The sequence below is a fragment of the Elephantulus edwardii genome, unplaced genomic scaffold, assembly GCF_000299155.1.
Source record: "Elephantulus edwardii isolate Elephantulus edwardi_28Jun2011 unplaced genomic scaffold, EleEdw1.0 scaffold00271, whole genome shotgun sequence".
NCBI classification, from domain to species: Eukaryota; Metazoa; Chordata; class Mammalia; order Macroscelidea; family Macroscelididae; genus Elephantulus; species Elephantulus edwardii.
In genome coordinates, this window is record NW_006400021.1 from 2,463,543 (window position 1) to 2,480,006 (window position 16,464).

Genomic DNA, 16,464 nt, shown 5'->3' on the forward strand with positions numbered 1-16,464 from the left:
ATTGGATTATTCTCCTTTATCTTGCTGTGGTGCTTGAGTATTTTATAAATTCTAGATATAAGTCCCTTGTCTGACATGTCATTACCAAAAACTTTTTCCCAGTCTGTGGCTTCCCTTTCTTTCTTTCTTTTTTATGGAAGAGGTATAGAATAAATTTTATTCAAATATATTTGAATCTATAGCTTCCCTCTCCCTGTAAATTTCAGTTTATATTTCAGGTATATGAATCGAAAGCTCAAGTTTTGCTCCTTCCTCTCTTTCAAGTTGAAAATACCATTTTCGTAAAGTGTGCTGGTCCCACCTAATATTTGAACTCTGTGATTATTCTCCTGCTACTTATGTGGCTAGAGATTCAGCTCTTTCTTCAGACACAGGTGTCTGCAGGATCCCCAAGCAAAAGCTCAGCACCTTTCACTGAGAGCTGGGTGGGACTGACTGGGATAACTTTCTCCCACCACCCATTTCATTATTTCTATATGGGCACTCATTTCAACATTCTTTACATTTACAATTCAGTGGCATTAGTTACACGTTACACTTACCATGTTGTGCAACTGTAGCCATTGTCTCAGCCATCATTTTTCCTCAATAACCTTTTTGAGCACCTGCTTTGTGCTGGATCTCTCAGCCAGTGCCTGCCTCCCTGGAGCTCATAGAGACAGGACTTTTGTTCTGGGAACTTTGCTAACTTGCTTTTCTTGACCCACTTCTAGGAGTATAGTTTGTTGACTCAAGTATTTGGCACCTTGTTATAATTCAAAGTAGACTTTTTAAAAAAATGCACTTTGCTGAAAATCACACTCTTAGAAGTTCTCTCTAGGTTTTTTTTTTTTTTTTTTTTTTTAGTTTTCAAAATAATTAACTTCCTCTTAAGTTCACCTTTGAGTTTCTGCACCATGAAATAGAAGTCTGGGTCTTTGTTTTTCTTTTCTCCTATTCTCCTTCATGCTTGTGTGCCTGGAGGGTGGCTGTACAGAGCAGGAAGAGAGTGTGTTGGTGAAGTTTAAATGAAATCATGGTAAAGAGAAAGAAAAAAGAAAAAGATGCAAACACAGAACTCAAAGGAGTGGTTTGTTCTTCTAAGCGTAACTGGATTTTTTTACGTTCATCTTTTATTATCAAGCTTTATTGTGTTCTTGCCTTTTTAATTTTCAGATTGCCTTTACTGAATTTATCCTTTCATTGTTAAGGTGTACCATTATTACAGGAATTTTCATGTGTGCAAATCACCTAAAACTGACCAATAGATTTTAAAGTGTGACTATATTTCACTATACCCCTAATATGTAGAATTTAACTCTTTTGTTGTAAGGTACTGTTGAGTTGACTACAGCTCACAGTGATCTTACGAACAACAGATCTGCAGCTTGCCCTCTCCTCTGCCAGCCTCGCCCTATCTGATGTCTCCATAGTTAACGATCTCTGTGCCAGTACATCTTGGTGGAGGCATCTTTTCTCACTCTGACCCTCCATCGTTCTCAGCATGGTGTCTTTTCCCAGAGAGTGGCTCCTTCCAAAAACCTGCCCAAATTACGTGAGATGAAGTTTCACATTCATGGCTTTAAGGAGCACTCTGGTTGCACTTCCTCCAAGACCGACTTGTTTATTCTTTTTTGAAAGTCCATGGGCTAGTCAGTATTTTTCTCCAACACAATTTGAAGGCATCATTTTGTCTGTCATGCTTATTCATTATCCAGTTTTTAGATGCATAGGACACAATTAAAAATATGATGGTTTGGATCAGGTGCACCTTAGTCAAAAAGAACATTTTTTTAAAAATTAATTTTAATGAACATTTACAGAGATTTTGGATTTCCATTCATTCATTTTTGCACATTTCTCCCTGCCCACTCCTCCCCTCCCCAGTTTGCTCTTCTTAGTCAAAAAGAACATTTTAAGATTTATCCTGAAGTATAGTACTGTGAGTGGATAGGATGCTATCCATATGCATACAAGGAAAACCTATTAATACAACTATTTTTCAAATACATGCACCAACCACTAAAGCCAAAGATGAAGAAATGGAAGACTGCTACCAGCTCTTGCAGTCTGAAATTGATTGAACATGCAACCAAGATGCATTAAGTAAAAACTGGTGACTGCAGTGCAAAAGTTGGAAACAAAGATGAAAGATTGGTACTTGGAAGATACAGACTTGGTGACAGAATGAGGCTGATGGTCAAATGGTAGAATTTTATATAAACAATGATTTATTACAAAGGTTTTTTTTTAAAAAAAATAACTAACTATACACATGAACTTCACCTAATGGACTACTCAAGAATGAGATTGACTGGTACATAGCAGATACTCAATATAAGTTAAATGTTAATGTCACTCTAAGTCATCTATTTAACCAAACTAGCCAACCAGACAGTGGCAATTACATGTGACACAGCTTTTCAAAAAGAAAAAAAAACCACATCAAGAATCTTTTAAGCTTAAAGAATTGTGATATGAACTGTTTGCAGCAGGTATAATCTCTACATTTCAAGTTTTAATCTTTTGAAATTAAAGCATAATCCCTGTTAAGTATGTAAATATTTAAATTTTTTTTTAAAGGATTTGCTAGAATATTTGGATACCCAGTTGGTATCATTGGAAACAATGGAGTTCTGTTTTCTGAATCTGCAAAAAAGGTGAGTATTATTTTTCTCCCCTAAAAAGGGGGGGAGGAATCACAGTAAAAACTGTAATTTTAACAAGTTTGCAGAAAAGTTGGATTTATATTCAGTCATTGTTGCATATTTTCCTCTCTACTCCCCTCAGTTTACTTTTCTTAAAAAAAATATAAAAATTCATTCATTGTTGCATAAAACAGCATGTATTCTTACAAAAGGTTTTAAATTTTGTTTTGGTTTAACATTATTAATTTTGAAGATCAATTAATGAAGTAAAATTTGTTGCATAAAATAAAATGTTTAACCTGATGTCTTAGCAAATAAGGACTTTATGGGTGTGTAGTGTAGGTGTTACTGTTGGAAACAGTACTTGTAACTTACATTACCATCAAATATTGGGAACATTATTAAAATCAAATGTGCTGGTTTTGGAAAGGTTCTTATAAAATATGTGAGTTGGGATATCTGTGGTAGATAGTGGAATATTCTAAGACAGGAAGCATGTCTGGAGAGCTCTTTCTCGACTGCTTCTTGTGTGGAGGTATTTCAACATTCTCTTCAAGTGGTGCTGAGACACCATTTGTTTATTTTGTTTTATCCTGTTATCTCCAAAGAGCTTTTGCTTTTAAAGTTTTTTGTTTTAGTATTTGATTTTAGTCATCACTGTCTCAGATTTACCTACACTTGGGATAAATGTAATTAATTCACCTGATAAATGGTTTTCTTCTTTAAAAAAAATCTCTTCAAATTATAGCGTACAGTAAGGTGAGATATCATCATAGGGAATATATAGATTGTTAATGCCTTTTATGCTTTGAGGAAGAATTTTGTTTTGGAGAAATGTTTTGTAATGATACCATTGCTCTTCTCCTGAGGCAATGGGCTCAATTGTGTCAGGGAAGATAAGGATGGTATAGAATAGGACACAGTTCACATTTGTTGTTTGTAAATTTGCTATCAGTTGAACTTGATGGCACCTTACCACAGCAACTTTAATTCTAAAGCAAATTAAAGTAAAAATAATGGGAATTTTAAAGTATCATCTGTAATTAGAACAAACATTTTGATAAATTTGTTTATTTTTCCTATTCCTTGGTCATGTAAATAGCATTAAAGATACCCTGTGGTGGTGGTGTCATTATAATTTTTTTAAAAAGAAGAACTAAGAAAGATCTTCTAAGGTTCAGCAGTTCTCACTGGCAGGTGGTTCTTTCTTCTCTAATTAAATTTCACTTGCTATTAAGAATGTTAATAATTGACTTCATCTCCCTCGTGACGTTTGTCCTACGATTATGCACCAATGATTATACAGGTGACCATGTAAAGCAAGGACTGCATAACTGCAGTCACATGCCCTACTCAAGATGAATCACCACCAGTGTGGTGTTGTTACTGTTAATATAAAGTCAGACTAGCCAAGCCAACTGTATTCTTTCTGATACTTAACTCTGTTGCAGCATTTGTAGGACGTTTGTTGATTTTACATGTGATAACCCTTCTCTAAAAAGACTTTTATACTTTTATAGGGAGCTCACTTCGTCCAGTTGTGCTGCCAAAGAAATATTCCTCTGCTATTCCTTCAAAACATTACTGGTAAGAAGATGGCACGTGGGGCTGAGGAGGTGATAGCAGAAGACAGAGGGGACAAAGGAAACTAAGAATAAAAGAGTACTGGATGCTCATGTATTTGCAGAGTGCAGAGGAGACCAAAGCACCCAGGAGGGAGTGTGAGAAAGGCTGTTGGTTCAGGGTAGATGTGGTGACATGAAAGCCAAGCCAGGAATCAGTTTAAGTGGGAGGTCAAAAGTGTCAGATTGTTCCTACCGAAAGCAATCTGCATTTTTAAGCAATCCCAATACAGTTGCCAAGTTCATTTTTCAAAAAGCTAGAAAAGGCAATTGGCAAGTTATTTTGGAAAGGAAAGAGACCTTGAATAAACAAAACATTTCTGAAAAAGTGTCAAATTGTTCAGCTATGTCGTAGAAAAGAGAATTGATATTGTATCTTAGGACTTGGTAAACTTCGTTTTTGAAAAAAACCCAAAACTGTTCTAGTATGTATTGGGTACATTTAAATGTTTTTTTTTCTGGAGTGAGATTGAAAAGATTTTTATTTCTAAAAGTTGAAAATTGCATATGTCTTAGTAAATATCTAACCCCCCAATATACTTTATTTTAAATGAACGCTTTGGTTAACGTGGGCAGAAGCTCAACTGGTAATAGCCTGATAAATATTGTTTTCTTACAATTTTTAAAAAATGGTATACCTTACTTAAAGAATAAACCAGAAAATACAGTAATCAAATATAAACAGAAGTAAGAAAATAATGACACAAATATGCCTCTAATGGTCACCTTTAGATTATGCTAAAGTACATGTTTTTGGTGACCATTAGTAATAATTATCTGTACTGCCAACAGTTTGATAACAAGCCATGAAAATCTGAATGCTACATGGAATCATATTGATATAAATTGATAATGTAACAGGCATTGGTCATAGAGTTGCAGCATCTAATTCTACTTTGTTCCTCATCTAAAATAATGGACAGAAAACCCAAGTTATGGTCTCCGAATGCAGGTGACATTAAAGTGAATGTTTATCCTGTTTGAAAGTAATGCTTACTCATTAAAAGAAAGTTATAAAGATAGTAAAGGAGAAAGCAAATCCCCCTAAATCAAACCTATGTAACACTTTGGTATATCTTTGTCCAGTCTCTTTTTAGAAAAGAATTCATAGTGGCTGCTTAACATTTTATTCTTTTTCTCATGACATTTATAGCCTAAATCATCCTCCTTTTATTTTTGCTGTGGTACCTTGTTGTTTTGTGCCATTGACACATAAGACACATAAAACTTTTCCTCTTTTTCTAATACTGTGTTTTTCATAAGACACATAAAACTTTTCCTTTTTTTCTAATACTACATTTTTTGGAATGGATTCCAGAAAAGGATTGGTGGTATAAAAGATGCAAATATGTGGAAACCTGTACTATACACAGATTTTCCCCTGGCTTATGAGTGCCTGACATACAAGCCCTACTGGCCCTTTGCGTATCATCCTTGCACAAGGGCAATGCTGATCTCTGTATCATTCCAGTTTTCTAGCATATGTGCTGCTGAAGTGAGCACAAGCCCTATGGGCCCTTTAATGCAGGACTTTGAGCCAGTTCTGTCATGGCTGACAAAGTGAAACAGGAGCAGACCTGAATTTGTACTTGGGTACAAATGATTTGTCAAAGGAACTGAAATGGTAAAAATGACGGGTTGAAGCCCTGGAATGGGAGATTAGAGAGAGGTGTAATGAGTCCTTTCAGGAGCCTGCTATGTGAGATTGGACTACTGGCAAGTCCGAGCCAACTCATTTATTATAATCAACTTCGTTTGCTGCACATGCAGCTTTTTAATCATTGAAAAGGTTTTGAGCATTTCCTTGCACTAAGATAATGCTTGACCTTTCTGCCGGAACGGAGAAATGCATGAACACTGCATGGTTCAAAATTGGGAAGCGCGTACGCCAGGGATGCATCCTATCTCCATACCTTTTCAACCTATATGCAGAACAGATTATCCGGGAGGCTGGGCTCTATGAGGAGAAATGTGGGGTCAGGATTGGTGGACGATTTATCAACAATCTGCGTTATGCGGATGATACAACCCTGCTTGCTGAAACTGAGGAGGACCTGAAGCGCCTGCTGCAGAGTGTCAAGGACTGCAGCCTACAATGTGGATTGAGGCTCAATGTCAAGAAGACAAAGATTCTCACCACTGGACCAACTGGCAAGATCAGGATGGATGGTGAAGAGATTGAGATTGTACACAGCTTTAGTTTGCTTGGCTCCACAGTCAACAGTCTTGGCACCAGCAGCCCGGAAATTAAAAGGCACATTGCCATGGGAAAGTCTGCTGTTAGGGACCTCTCCAAAGTGCTGAAGAGCAGTGGTGTCTCTCTGGAGACTAAGGTGCGTCTGATACAGGCCATGGTCTTCGCAGTCACCTGTTATGCATCAGCGAGTTGGACAATGACCAAGGAGGATAGAAGGAGAATTGATGCCTTTGAGCTGTGGTGCTGGAGAAGAGTATTGAGAATACCATGGACTGCTAGGAAAACAAACAGATTTGTCCTGGAAAGGGTTAAACTGGGTGGCTCCTTGGAGGCAAGGATTCTGAGGCTCCGTCTAACTTACTTCGGACATGTTGTGAGGAGAGACCGGTCCTTAGAGAGGGACATCATACTTGGGAAGGTGGAGGGATGGCGCAGGAGAGGAAGGCCCTCTATGAGGTGGATTGATTCAGTGACTGGGATAATTGGGATGGGAGTGTCAGAGACAGTGCGATTGGCACAGGACAGAGTGGAGTTTAGGGCTGTTGTACATAGGGTCACTATGAGTCGCAGGCGACTCGACGGCACATAACAACAACAACAACAACAACATTAAAGGCTACTAAGTTACACATTGTGTTTTGAAGATACCTGGACTTTTATTTTGCTTTGCTCTTTTGACTGAATGGGGGCATAGATTGAATTTCATTTTGCAGTGATAAACTTGAGGGACCTGTGGAACATATCCTATTGAAGATACACAGTAAGCAATTGACTGCATTTTAAATTCAAATGAGGTATTTTTCTTGGAGGTGTTTCATCTTAATGTGGAGATGGTATTTAAAGCCATGGGATTAAGTAAGAACTTCTAGGACAGAAGAGAAGAGGCCTCAGGCTTAGTGGCAAGAAGCTGCTCTGCGATCCTGAAGGCTTGCAGTTCGAGGCCACCAGCTGCTCTGTGGGAGACAGATGGGCAGTCTCCTCCTGTGTGATTAACAGCCTCTGAAAACCCACTGAGTATGAATCGGTTCTGACTCACCAGTACACAGCAGTTTCTTCCACAGAGATAAAAGTAAAGGAAGAAAGGAAGCATGATTTTATAGACTTTTTAAAGGTCGAAAGTAAAATGAGATGATTTTAAGTTTCTTTTTGAAGTAAGACTCATCCATAGGAATAGAAAGGGGGCGGTGGTGTTATGTACCATCAATTCACTTGCGACTCATAGCGACCCTGTGTACAGTAGCCCTGAGCCCTGCTCTCTGCTGTGCCAACCTTATTGTCTTTGACACACCTACTCTCATTACCCCAGTCATTGAATCAATCTATCTCATTGAGTGTCTTCCTCTCTTGAGCTGTCCCTCCACCCTCCAAAGCATGACATCCCTCTCTAAGGACTGATCCTGCCTTTCAACATGTCCAAAGCATGTCATACAAAGCCTCAGAATCTTGCCTGCAAGGAACAACTTGGTTTCATCCTCTCCAGGGTGAACCTGTTTGTTCTCATGGCAGTTCTTGTTATATTCAGTACTCTTCCCCAGCACTAGAGCTCATAGGCATCAACTCTATATCCCTAGTCGTTGTCCAGCTTTCTGATGCATAGCAAGTAATTGTGAAGACTACGGCCTCAATCAGGTGCACTTTAGTCTCTAGACTGACATCATTGCTCTTCAGTACTCTGGAGAAGTCCCTGACAGCAGACTTTCCCAATGTATTCCATCATTTGATTTCCTGACTGCAAGTACCAACAGCATTGATTGTGGAGCCAAGCACACTAAAGCTGTCAAAAATCTCAATCTCTTCACCATCTATCATAATGCTGCCAATTGACCCAGTGGTGAGGGTTAAGGGGACTGTAAGAGAGAGTTGACATTTGAGACGACTGTTGCTGAAATGACACAGGGATCAGCAGTGAGATAGATAAGGTGGTTTCTAGGCTTTTCTGGACTGTTGCTAAAACAAGGAGCTGGAGGAAAGCAAATGATGCTCTTTGAAGGCAAAGACCATTGTTGTCATTGACTTAATACTGGTGATGTTATAGCAAGGAGAGTGGTGATCAAGTGGGCAAGTGAGCCCACGGTTCATGGATGACATGCCTTATTGGAGGCTGACCTGTCTTACTGGAGGCAGGGTTGAGTGGGGACACACGTGAACTCAGTCTTGGTGTTCGGAGGCAGAAGAAACAGAGTTCACAGTGAAGTTTCAGAACAGTTTCAGAGCTGAGGAGTTTAAGAAGTAGAGGGCTCTTGTAACTATATAATGAGATTTTTAATCTTGCTATTGAGTTTCTAGAAGGAACTCTTAACATCTCTATAAAACATTAATCTTCATTTCATCAAAGTTTTAAAGCCAAACTTCAGAAGGAACAGTCCCATGTTTTTAAACCAGGTCAGTGCATACAGTTGGCCTTGTCATTGTATTTTTTTCCCCTTAACTTGCCATGTCACATTCTTTCATTGTCAAACAACTGGTTTTAAAATAGTTTCTTAAAGACAAATTGCATCACTATAAATTTTATGTGTAGCAGGTGAAATTGTTTTAAGAAGGTTTAAAAAGTGACTAGATAAACTTTTCTTTGAACTTTTAAAACAAAATTTCTTGGAGAGTATATTTCATATACAAATTAGTTGATGGCAAGATGCACTTGCAGTACCTAGGGAGGAAGAACATTAATCTCATCACCCACAAGCTCTGTTTCTGTTCTTTCTCTTAGGATTCATGGTTGGTAAAGATTATGAAGCTGAAGGAATTGCCAAAGATGGTGCCAAGATGGTGGCTGCTGTAGCCTGTGCCAAGGTGCCCAAGTTAACTGTTATCATCGGTGGCTCCTATGGGGCTGGAAACTATGGGATGTGTGGCAGAGCGTATAGGTAGGTGGTGGGCATGATTTATCTGAAATATACTTCAGATCTAACTGTAAGTGATCAGTTTCTTTTCAGTTTATTTAAAATATATGGTGACATTCACAAACCTTCATTAATAATACCATAGTGTGCCTCATGGCAAGAGGTGTGATTCTTAAGAATACAATATGGAAGTGGTTTATAATGGGAATAAGGGAAGATACTAAAAAATACCATGCTCAGTTTGTCGCACCATAATGGCTTGTCTGTTGCTATGATGTTGGAAGCTGTACTAACGGGGTTTAAGTCCCAGCAGGACCACACATAGTGAACAGATTTCAGTGGAGCTTCCACATGATGGATTAGAAGGAAAGACCTAGTGATATACTTGTGAAAGTTAGTTAATGAAAACCTGGTGGCTTACAACGGAACAGTACTCTGCTCTCTTGCTTTGAACATGCCATCACATCAGAAGGGAGTTGCTAGAGGAAGATGTCCTGTTTGGTGACATAGAGGGCCAGTGAGGATGAGGGAGATCATTGGTGAGATGGATTAGTGCAGAAGCAGCAGGTGGACTCAAATATATTGATGATTATTAGAGTGATGCAGGCCTGAACAGCATTTCATTTTCTTGTATGTAACATCACTGTCAGATTCAGTGGCAGCCGTCTGACAGTGAAAGTTCTGTGATGGAGCTGAAGTCTTGCTTTAAGAGATGTTTATAGTTTTACTTAAAAAAAAAGATGTTTGTAGTTTTAAATGTATATGCTAGATAAGAAGAAAGGATGATAAGCAAAAAACGTAAGCTTCCAGCTCAGGAAGATGGAAAGAGAACAATATATTAAACAAGAGGACAATAGGAAGAAAAACAAACAAAAGAGTAAATGTGCAATAGAAAACTCAATAAGGCCAAAAGTTGGCTTGATTGAACAGGTTAATTAAATTGATAACCCCTGGCAAGAAAGTAGAGAAGGCACATCTAACTGACACATGAAATGGGAAATAGGACATGATCATTGATAATGAGAAGATATCAATACCTTATGCCTTGTACCTTTAGATGAAATTAATAAAAACTGTTTATCAGGGTAGACAAAAGCAGCAACTGAAAATGTAAATTGTTATGTACCATCATGTTGGAACCGACTCATAGCTGACCCTCCAGCATAATATCAGAGGCAGTAAGTTGCACAGAGGAGACTGTCCATCTTGTTCCCGGGGAGCAGTTGATAGCTTAGAACTGTGTGCCTTTGGATTGGCTGCACAGCTTTTTATCATTAGGCCACCAGAGCTCCTTCGTGAAATTTTTAGTCTTATGACTATTAAACAAATTACATATCCATTAAAATACTCTTTACTATGCATCTGTATATTAAAAGAATTACATCTGTAGTGAAAAATTTAACTGCAGTGACAACTCTGGACCAAGATAATGTCAATTCTATTAAACATTTCTGTTGTTGATGTTAGGTGTCATTGAGAAGTTTAACAAACTGGTTACTGAAAACGTTTTAAGCTTGAATTTAAATAGGAGTTAGGTGCTATTGAGTTGAGTATGACTCGAGTAATCGTATGAACAACAGATCTGAACCCTGTCCTATCCTGTGCCATCCTTAAAATCTCTGACACACTTGAGCCTATTGCTGCAGTCACTGTTTCAATCCAGTTGGTCAAGAGTCTTCCTCTCTTTTGCCATCCCTCCAACTTCCCAAGCATGATGTCCCTCTCCAATGAATAGCCTCTCCGGGCAACATGTCCATAGTATGTGAGATGAAGTTTTCTTATCTTTGCCTCCAAGGAGCACTCTGGCTGCATGTTCTCCAAAATATATCTTTTTGTTCTTTTGACAATCCATGGGATATTCATTGCTCTTTTCCAACACCACGGTTCAAAGGTATCAGTTTTTCTCCTTTCATCCTTACTCACTGTCCAGCTCTCAGATGCATAACAAGTGATTAAAAAGACCATGGCCTGAATAAGGTGCCCCTTAATCCTCAAACTAACATCATTGCTCCTCAATAATTTGGAGAGGTTCCTGACTGCAGACATTCTAGAAGAAATAAAATCATCCTTACAGAAAAGTAAAAAAAAAAAGAGAGAGAAAGTATTTCCTAATTTATTATTTTTTTTTTTGCTTATATAACCTTGACAGCAACCTAACAAGGACCTTTACAAGAAAAGAAAATGACAAGCTAATTTCATTCATGATACAGATTCAAAAACACGCTAAACAAGCAGCGTGTGAAAAGGTTCACACAGAATAACCATATTGGTTTTATATTAGAGATATAAGATTGATTGAAAAATGAGTATAATTCAGTAAATTAAATTAATAAAGTGAAAAAAGTTATATAATCACCTCAAAAACTACAGACAAAATTATGATGAAATTAAATAGGTACTTATGATAAAAACACTTTGTAAACTAGGACAAAAAAAGAATGCAGATATCATGTTTAATGATGAGATATTAAAAATTTTTTTCTGATACTGGGAATAAGGAAATCAGGATGAGTGTGTCGGAGACAATGAGATTGGCAAAGGACAAAACAGAGTTTAGGGCTGTTGTACATAGGGTCGCTAGGAGTTGCAAGTGACTCAATGGCACATAACAACAACATACAGAAATTATATTCTTCCCAGATTGATCTTTCAGTTTGATACATATCGAGCTTAATATGATCCTAAACAAAATAGTAATGATTTTGTTTTTAAAAATCTTTTAAGGTTAAGATTTAAGCTGTTTTAAGGGGTTAAACAGATATGAAGATGGGGAAAGGGAAATATTTGCTCTCTTACATATCAAGACATAATAAAATAACAGTATTGAAAACATTAGATATGTGCTATCTTTGTACAAGCAAGGTAGTGGGTAAGTGGATGAGAATTGTGAAGGAGACATAAATAAATGTATGTATGTACTCAGATTCATAGTTAGGATAGGTCAGGGTTCAGAGGTGTTGTGCATAGGCTTGCTGTGAGTTCAGTTGACTTAAAAGGCACATAACAACAACAGCATTGGTATATGATTAATGACAGAATTGGTGCTGAAGGGCAATGGAGGAAGGATGTCTTCTTAATAAATGGTGCCAGCCAATCAAAGTTCTTCATGAAAACACGTAAAAATTTATCTCCACACCACACACAAAAGTCAGCCCTAAGTGGTTTGCGAACATAATTGTGAAAGGCATGTCTGGCAAATATTTTAGAATATAGGACTAGAGAAAGAGTTTTGGTTTGGTGTTTTATTTTGATTTTTTTTTGTATCATGTCCCTCTGCAAGGAATAGCCCCTCCTATCAATATGCCTGAAGTATGTGTAGTGAAGCCTCAACATCCTTGCCTCCAAAGAGCATTCTGGCTGTATTCTCTCCAAAACATATTTGTTTGTTCTTTTGGCTATCCATGAGATGTTCGGTGCTCTTCTCCAGTGCCACAGTTTAAAGGCATCAGTTTTTCTTCTACAATCTCTATTTATTGTTCAGCTCTCAGATGCATAGCAAGTGATTGAAAAGACCATGGCTTGACTCAGACACACCTTAGACCTCAAACAGACATCATTACTTCTCAGTAATTGGAGAAGTCTCTGACTGCAGATTTTCCCAGTGCACTACATCTCCTGATTTCCTGACCGCTGGGACCAAGGGTGTTAATTGTGAATGTAAGTAAGATGAAGTTGTTGACAGTTTCAATCTTTTCTCCATCCATCATGCTGGTTGCCTATTGGTCCAGTTGGTAAGAATCTTTGTTTTCTTGACATTGAAATGCAATCCAGACTGAAGGCTGCATTTATTATCTTCTGCAAGTGCTTCAAATCCTCCTCACTTTTAGTAGGCAAGGTTGTGTCATATGCATAACACAGGTTATTGGTGAATCTTCACCCAATCCGGATGCCACAATCCTCTTCATAAGGTCCACCTTCTTGGATAATTTGCTCAGCATACAGATTGAATAGGCATGGAGAAGGAATACACTCTTGTATAAGTATGGAGAGAGAATACAACCCTGACATGCTCCCTTAATTCGAACCATGCATTGTTTACCTGCTCTGTTCACACAATAGATGAATTTCAAGATCATGTTAGGCATAGGTTTGAGGCATTGAACTCCAGTGTTTGAAGACCAGATGAGTTGGAGGATGAGACCAAGGATATCATCCATGAAGAGAGAAAAAGACAAAGACTGAGGAGAAAGAAGAAACCAAAAAGGATGTTAGAAGAAACTCTGAAAATTGCACTAGAATGCTGAGAATCCAAAACAGAAGGAAAACATGCTGAAGCAAAAGAGCCGATAGAAGATTTCAAAGGATAGCTCGAGAAGACAAAGTATTATAATAGAAATGTGCAGAGAGCTGGAATTGGAGAATAAAAAGGGAAGAACTTCGCTCTGCATTTCTCAAGTTGATAGAACTGAAAAAGCATCATTAAGATAGTGAAAAAAAGACAAAATCTATAGATTCCTAAAACTTGAACTTATAACTAACTGATAAAGATTTGTATCCTTACAACCCAGTAAAGCAAAGTGATAAAACATGTGAACAATGTGAATGAAACAAAGTGTGAAATACAGTGTATGCAAATTTTATACGCAAACCAGTATAAAACAAAATTTTTTAAAAAACCCCAAGTGAACAGATATTTCACAAAAGGTATCCAGCTGGCCAATATATATATGAAACGTCATGTTACACTCTGAATGGTGTTGTCATGTGTCACTGAGTCTGAACCCACTTACAGCTGATCCTCTAGCAGGTTTTTCAGAGCTTGAAAATCACACAGGAGGAAATGGTTCATCTCTCCTGTGGGGCAACTGGTGCATTTAAACTGCCTGCCTTTGGGTTGACCTTGCAACTCTTTATCCTCTACGCTATCAGAGCTTGGAAATGCACATTAATACCACTTTGAGAAAACACTGCACACTTATCAAAGGCTTAAAATAGAAAAGATTGGACTTTTAAGGATGTGAATTTTTTTATGCAGTGCTGACAGTAGTAAATGGATGTTATGTCTAGTTCTTGTTATGTGCTGTCTAGTTGCTTGTGACTCATAGTAATCCTGTTTACACAGCTCTGAACACTTCTCTATTCTGAGCCAATTTGATCCTCTCTGACACACCTACCCCCATTATCCCACTCTTACTGATTGACTTAACTGAGTCAGTCCATCTCATCCAGGGTCTGTCTCTCTTGTGCTATCTCTCCACCCTTCCAAACATGATGTTCCTCTCTAAAGACTAGTTCCTCCTTGCAACATGCCTAAAGAGCTTAAAAATCCTTACTTCCAAGGAGCAGCCTGGTTTCCCTCTCTCCAGGACAGACCTGTTTGTTCTCAGAGCAGTCTTATGGCAGTATATTCAACACTCTTCTCTAGCACCACAACTCAAAGCCATCGATTCGTCTTCTGTCTTCCTTAGTCATTGTCCAGCTCTCTGATGCATAGCAGGTAGCTTCAAATACCATGACCTGGATCAGACACACCATAGTCTCTAGACTGACATTGTTGGTTTTCAGTATTCTGGAGAGGTCCCTGACAGCAGATTTTCCCAGTGCAATTCATCTTTTGATTTTTCTGATACCAAGAGTGTTGATTGTGGAGCCGAGTAAGCTGAAGCTGTTAACAATCTCTCTTGACTATCATGATGCTGCCAGCTGGCCAAGGGATGAGACTCTTTACTAGTCAGCTGTTCTGCTTTTAGGGATATACTCAATAAAAACAAAAAAGGGACATGGGTGACACGAAAAACATGTGAAAGAATCTTCTTGGAAGCATTGGTTGCTATTTTTAACCTGAAAGTCCACAGTAAAAGGAATAAAAAAGTGTACTGCACAGCAAGAAAACAGAATGAACTATATAGCAACGTTCAACATGCACGCAATACCACGCAAACCCTAAGTGAAGGAAACCAGGTAGAAAACAATATTGTATGATAAATTTAAAAAACTGACAATTCTGTACTGTGGTGGTAGAAGTCAAAGTACTGGCTACTTAGGGGGAAGACAGTGATAAAAGAAATACAAAGAGCTTTGGATTTCTGGAAGTGGCCTTAACGCAGTCATTTGTCCATTGTTCTTGTAATTCACTATGTTGTATGTTGTATGGTTATGTGTAACATTTTTTAAAAAAATTTAAATTTTACTTTAAGTGAAACTACATAGCAAAACAGATTCTCGTTCAGCAGTTTATACACAGTGTTTGTTGACACTAGTTACATTCTTCACACTGATATTTCTGTGCTAGTTGTCCAGTTCCCATTATTTTAACCTTACTTCCCCCAACTTTCTACTTAAGCTTTAGAGTAACTGTTGTCCATTTGGTTTCATATAGATGACTTTTTAGAGGAATAAAGTTCTTTGCTTTTTGAGCTAATCTACTATTCAGTTAGTAGATAGACTGTCCATTCATTGCCAAAAGAATAACCCGAGTGCTCCTTAGAGGATGGGAAAGCTTTGTCTCACATACTTCGGGCATGGAAAGAGACATGCTGCTCTGAAAGGTGAAGGGCCAGCAAAAGAGAGGAAAACTTTAGATGAGATGGATTGACTTAGTGACTACCCTTTGGGGAATGGTAGACTTGGAACACTGTGACTGAGGCAATTGAGGAAGAGGTAAAATGATTTGTAGACTTGAGAAGTGGAACTCAGTGCCCTGGATCGTTCCTCCAGTGAGTTTTCTGCCTCCTCTTTCTCATCTCTCTGGTTTGCTTTAATGCATCCACACTGACCTCCTTACCAGTCTTCAAACGTGTCCTGCAGTCAGTGCCTGTATGCTTGTTCTTCCATCTACCTGAATTCCCACTGGGCGTCTACCTGACTGCCTACACTCTTCCTTGTGGATGTGATTTTACCTTGTCATGTCTCTGGAGAAGAAAATCTCTACATAAAGTGCTGGAGGTGTTACTTACATATTTATGTAGTCTTTCTCCACTTGAGTGTAAGCTCCACAAGGGAGGCTAAGTTCCCATTCTGCTCACTGTGTGTCCTGATTATGTGGAACAGAGCCTGGTGTAATGGGGCTTTTTAGTAAATAAGCATCTTGGTTTATGAATGAATCTGTCTCTTAATTTCCTACTGTACTTATGCTGTGTGTGCTTTTGGCCTGTCATACTGGCTGTGTGTTCACTGGAGTAATTCAAATGCCATTTGTTGAAGTCTTTTTCATTCTTGACTGCAGTTGTATTTTAGCA

At 38.2% G+C, this 16,464-nt stretch overlaps 1 protein-coding gene across 1 annotated transcript in view; it reads left to right on the forward strand.

Annotated features, from left to right (window-relative positions):
• The window catches only part of MCCC2 (methylcrotonoyl-CoA carboxylase 2 (beta)), a 108,731-nt gene that overhangs the window by 73,858 nt on the left and 18,409 nt on the right, over nucleotides 1-16,464 (forward strand). The window contains exons 12-14 of the mRNA XM_006900036.1: nucleotides 2,563-2,639; nucleotides 4,148-4,214; nucleotides 9,154-9,310. Coding sequence (XP_006900098.1) covers nucleotides 2,563-2,639; nucleotides 4,148-4,214; nucleotides 9,154-9,310 — 301 coding nt within the window. The remainder of the gene's footprint in view (nucleotides 1-2,562; nucleotides 2,640-4,147; nucleotides 4,215-9,153; nucleotides 9,311-16,464) is intronic.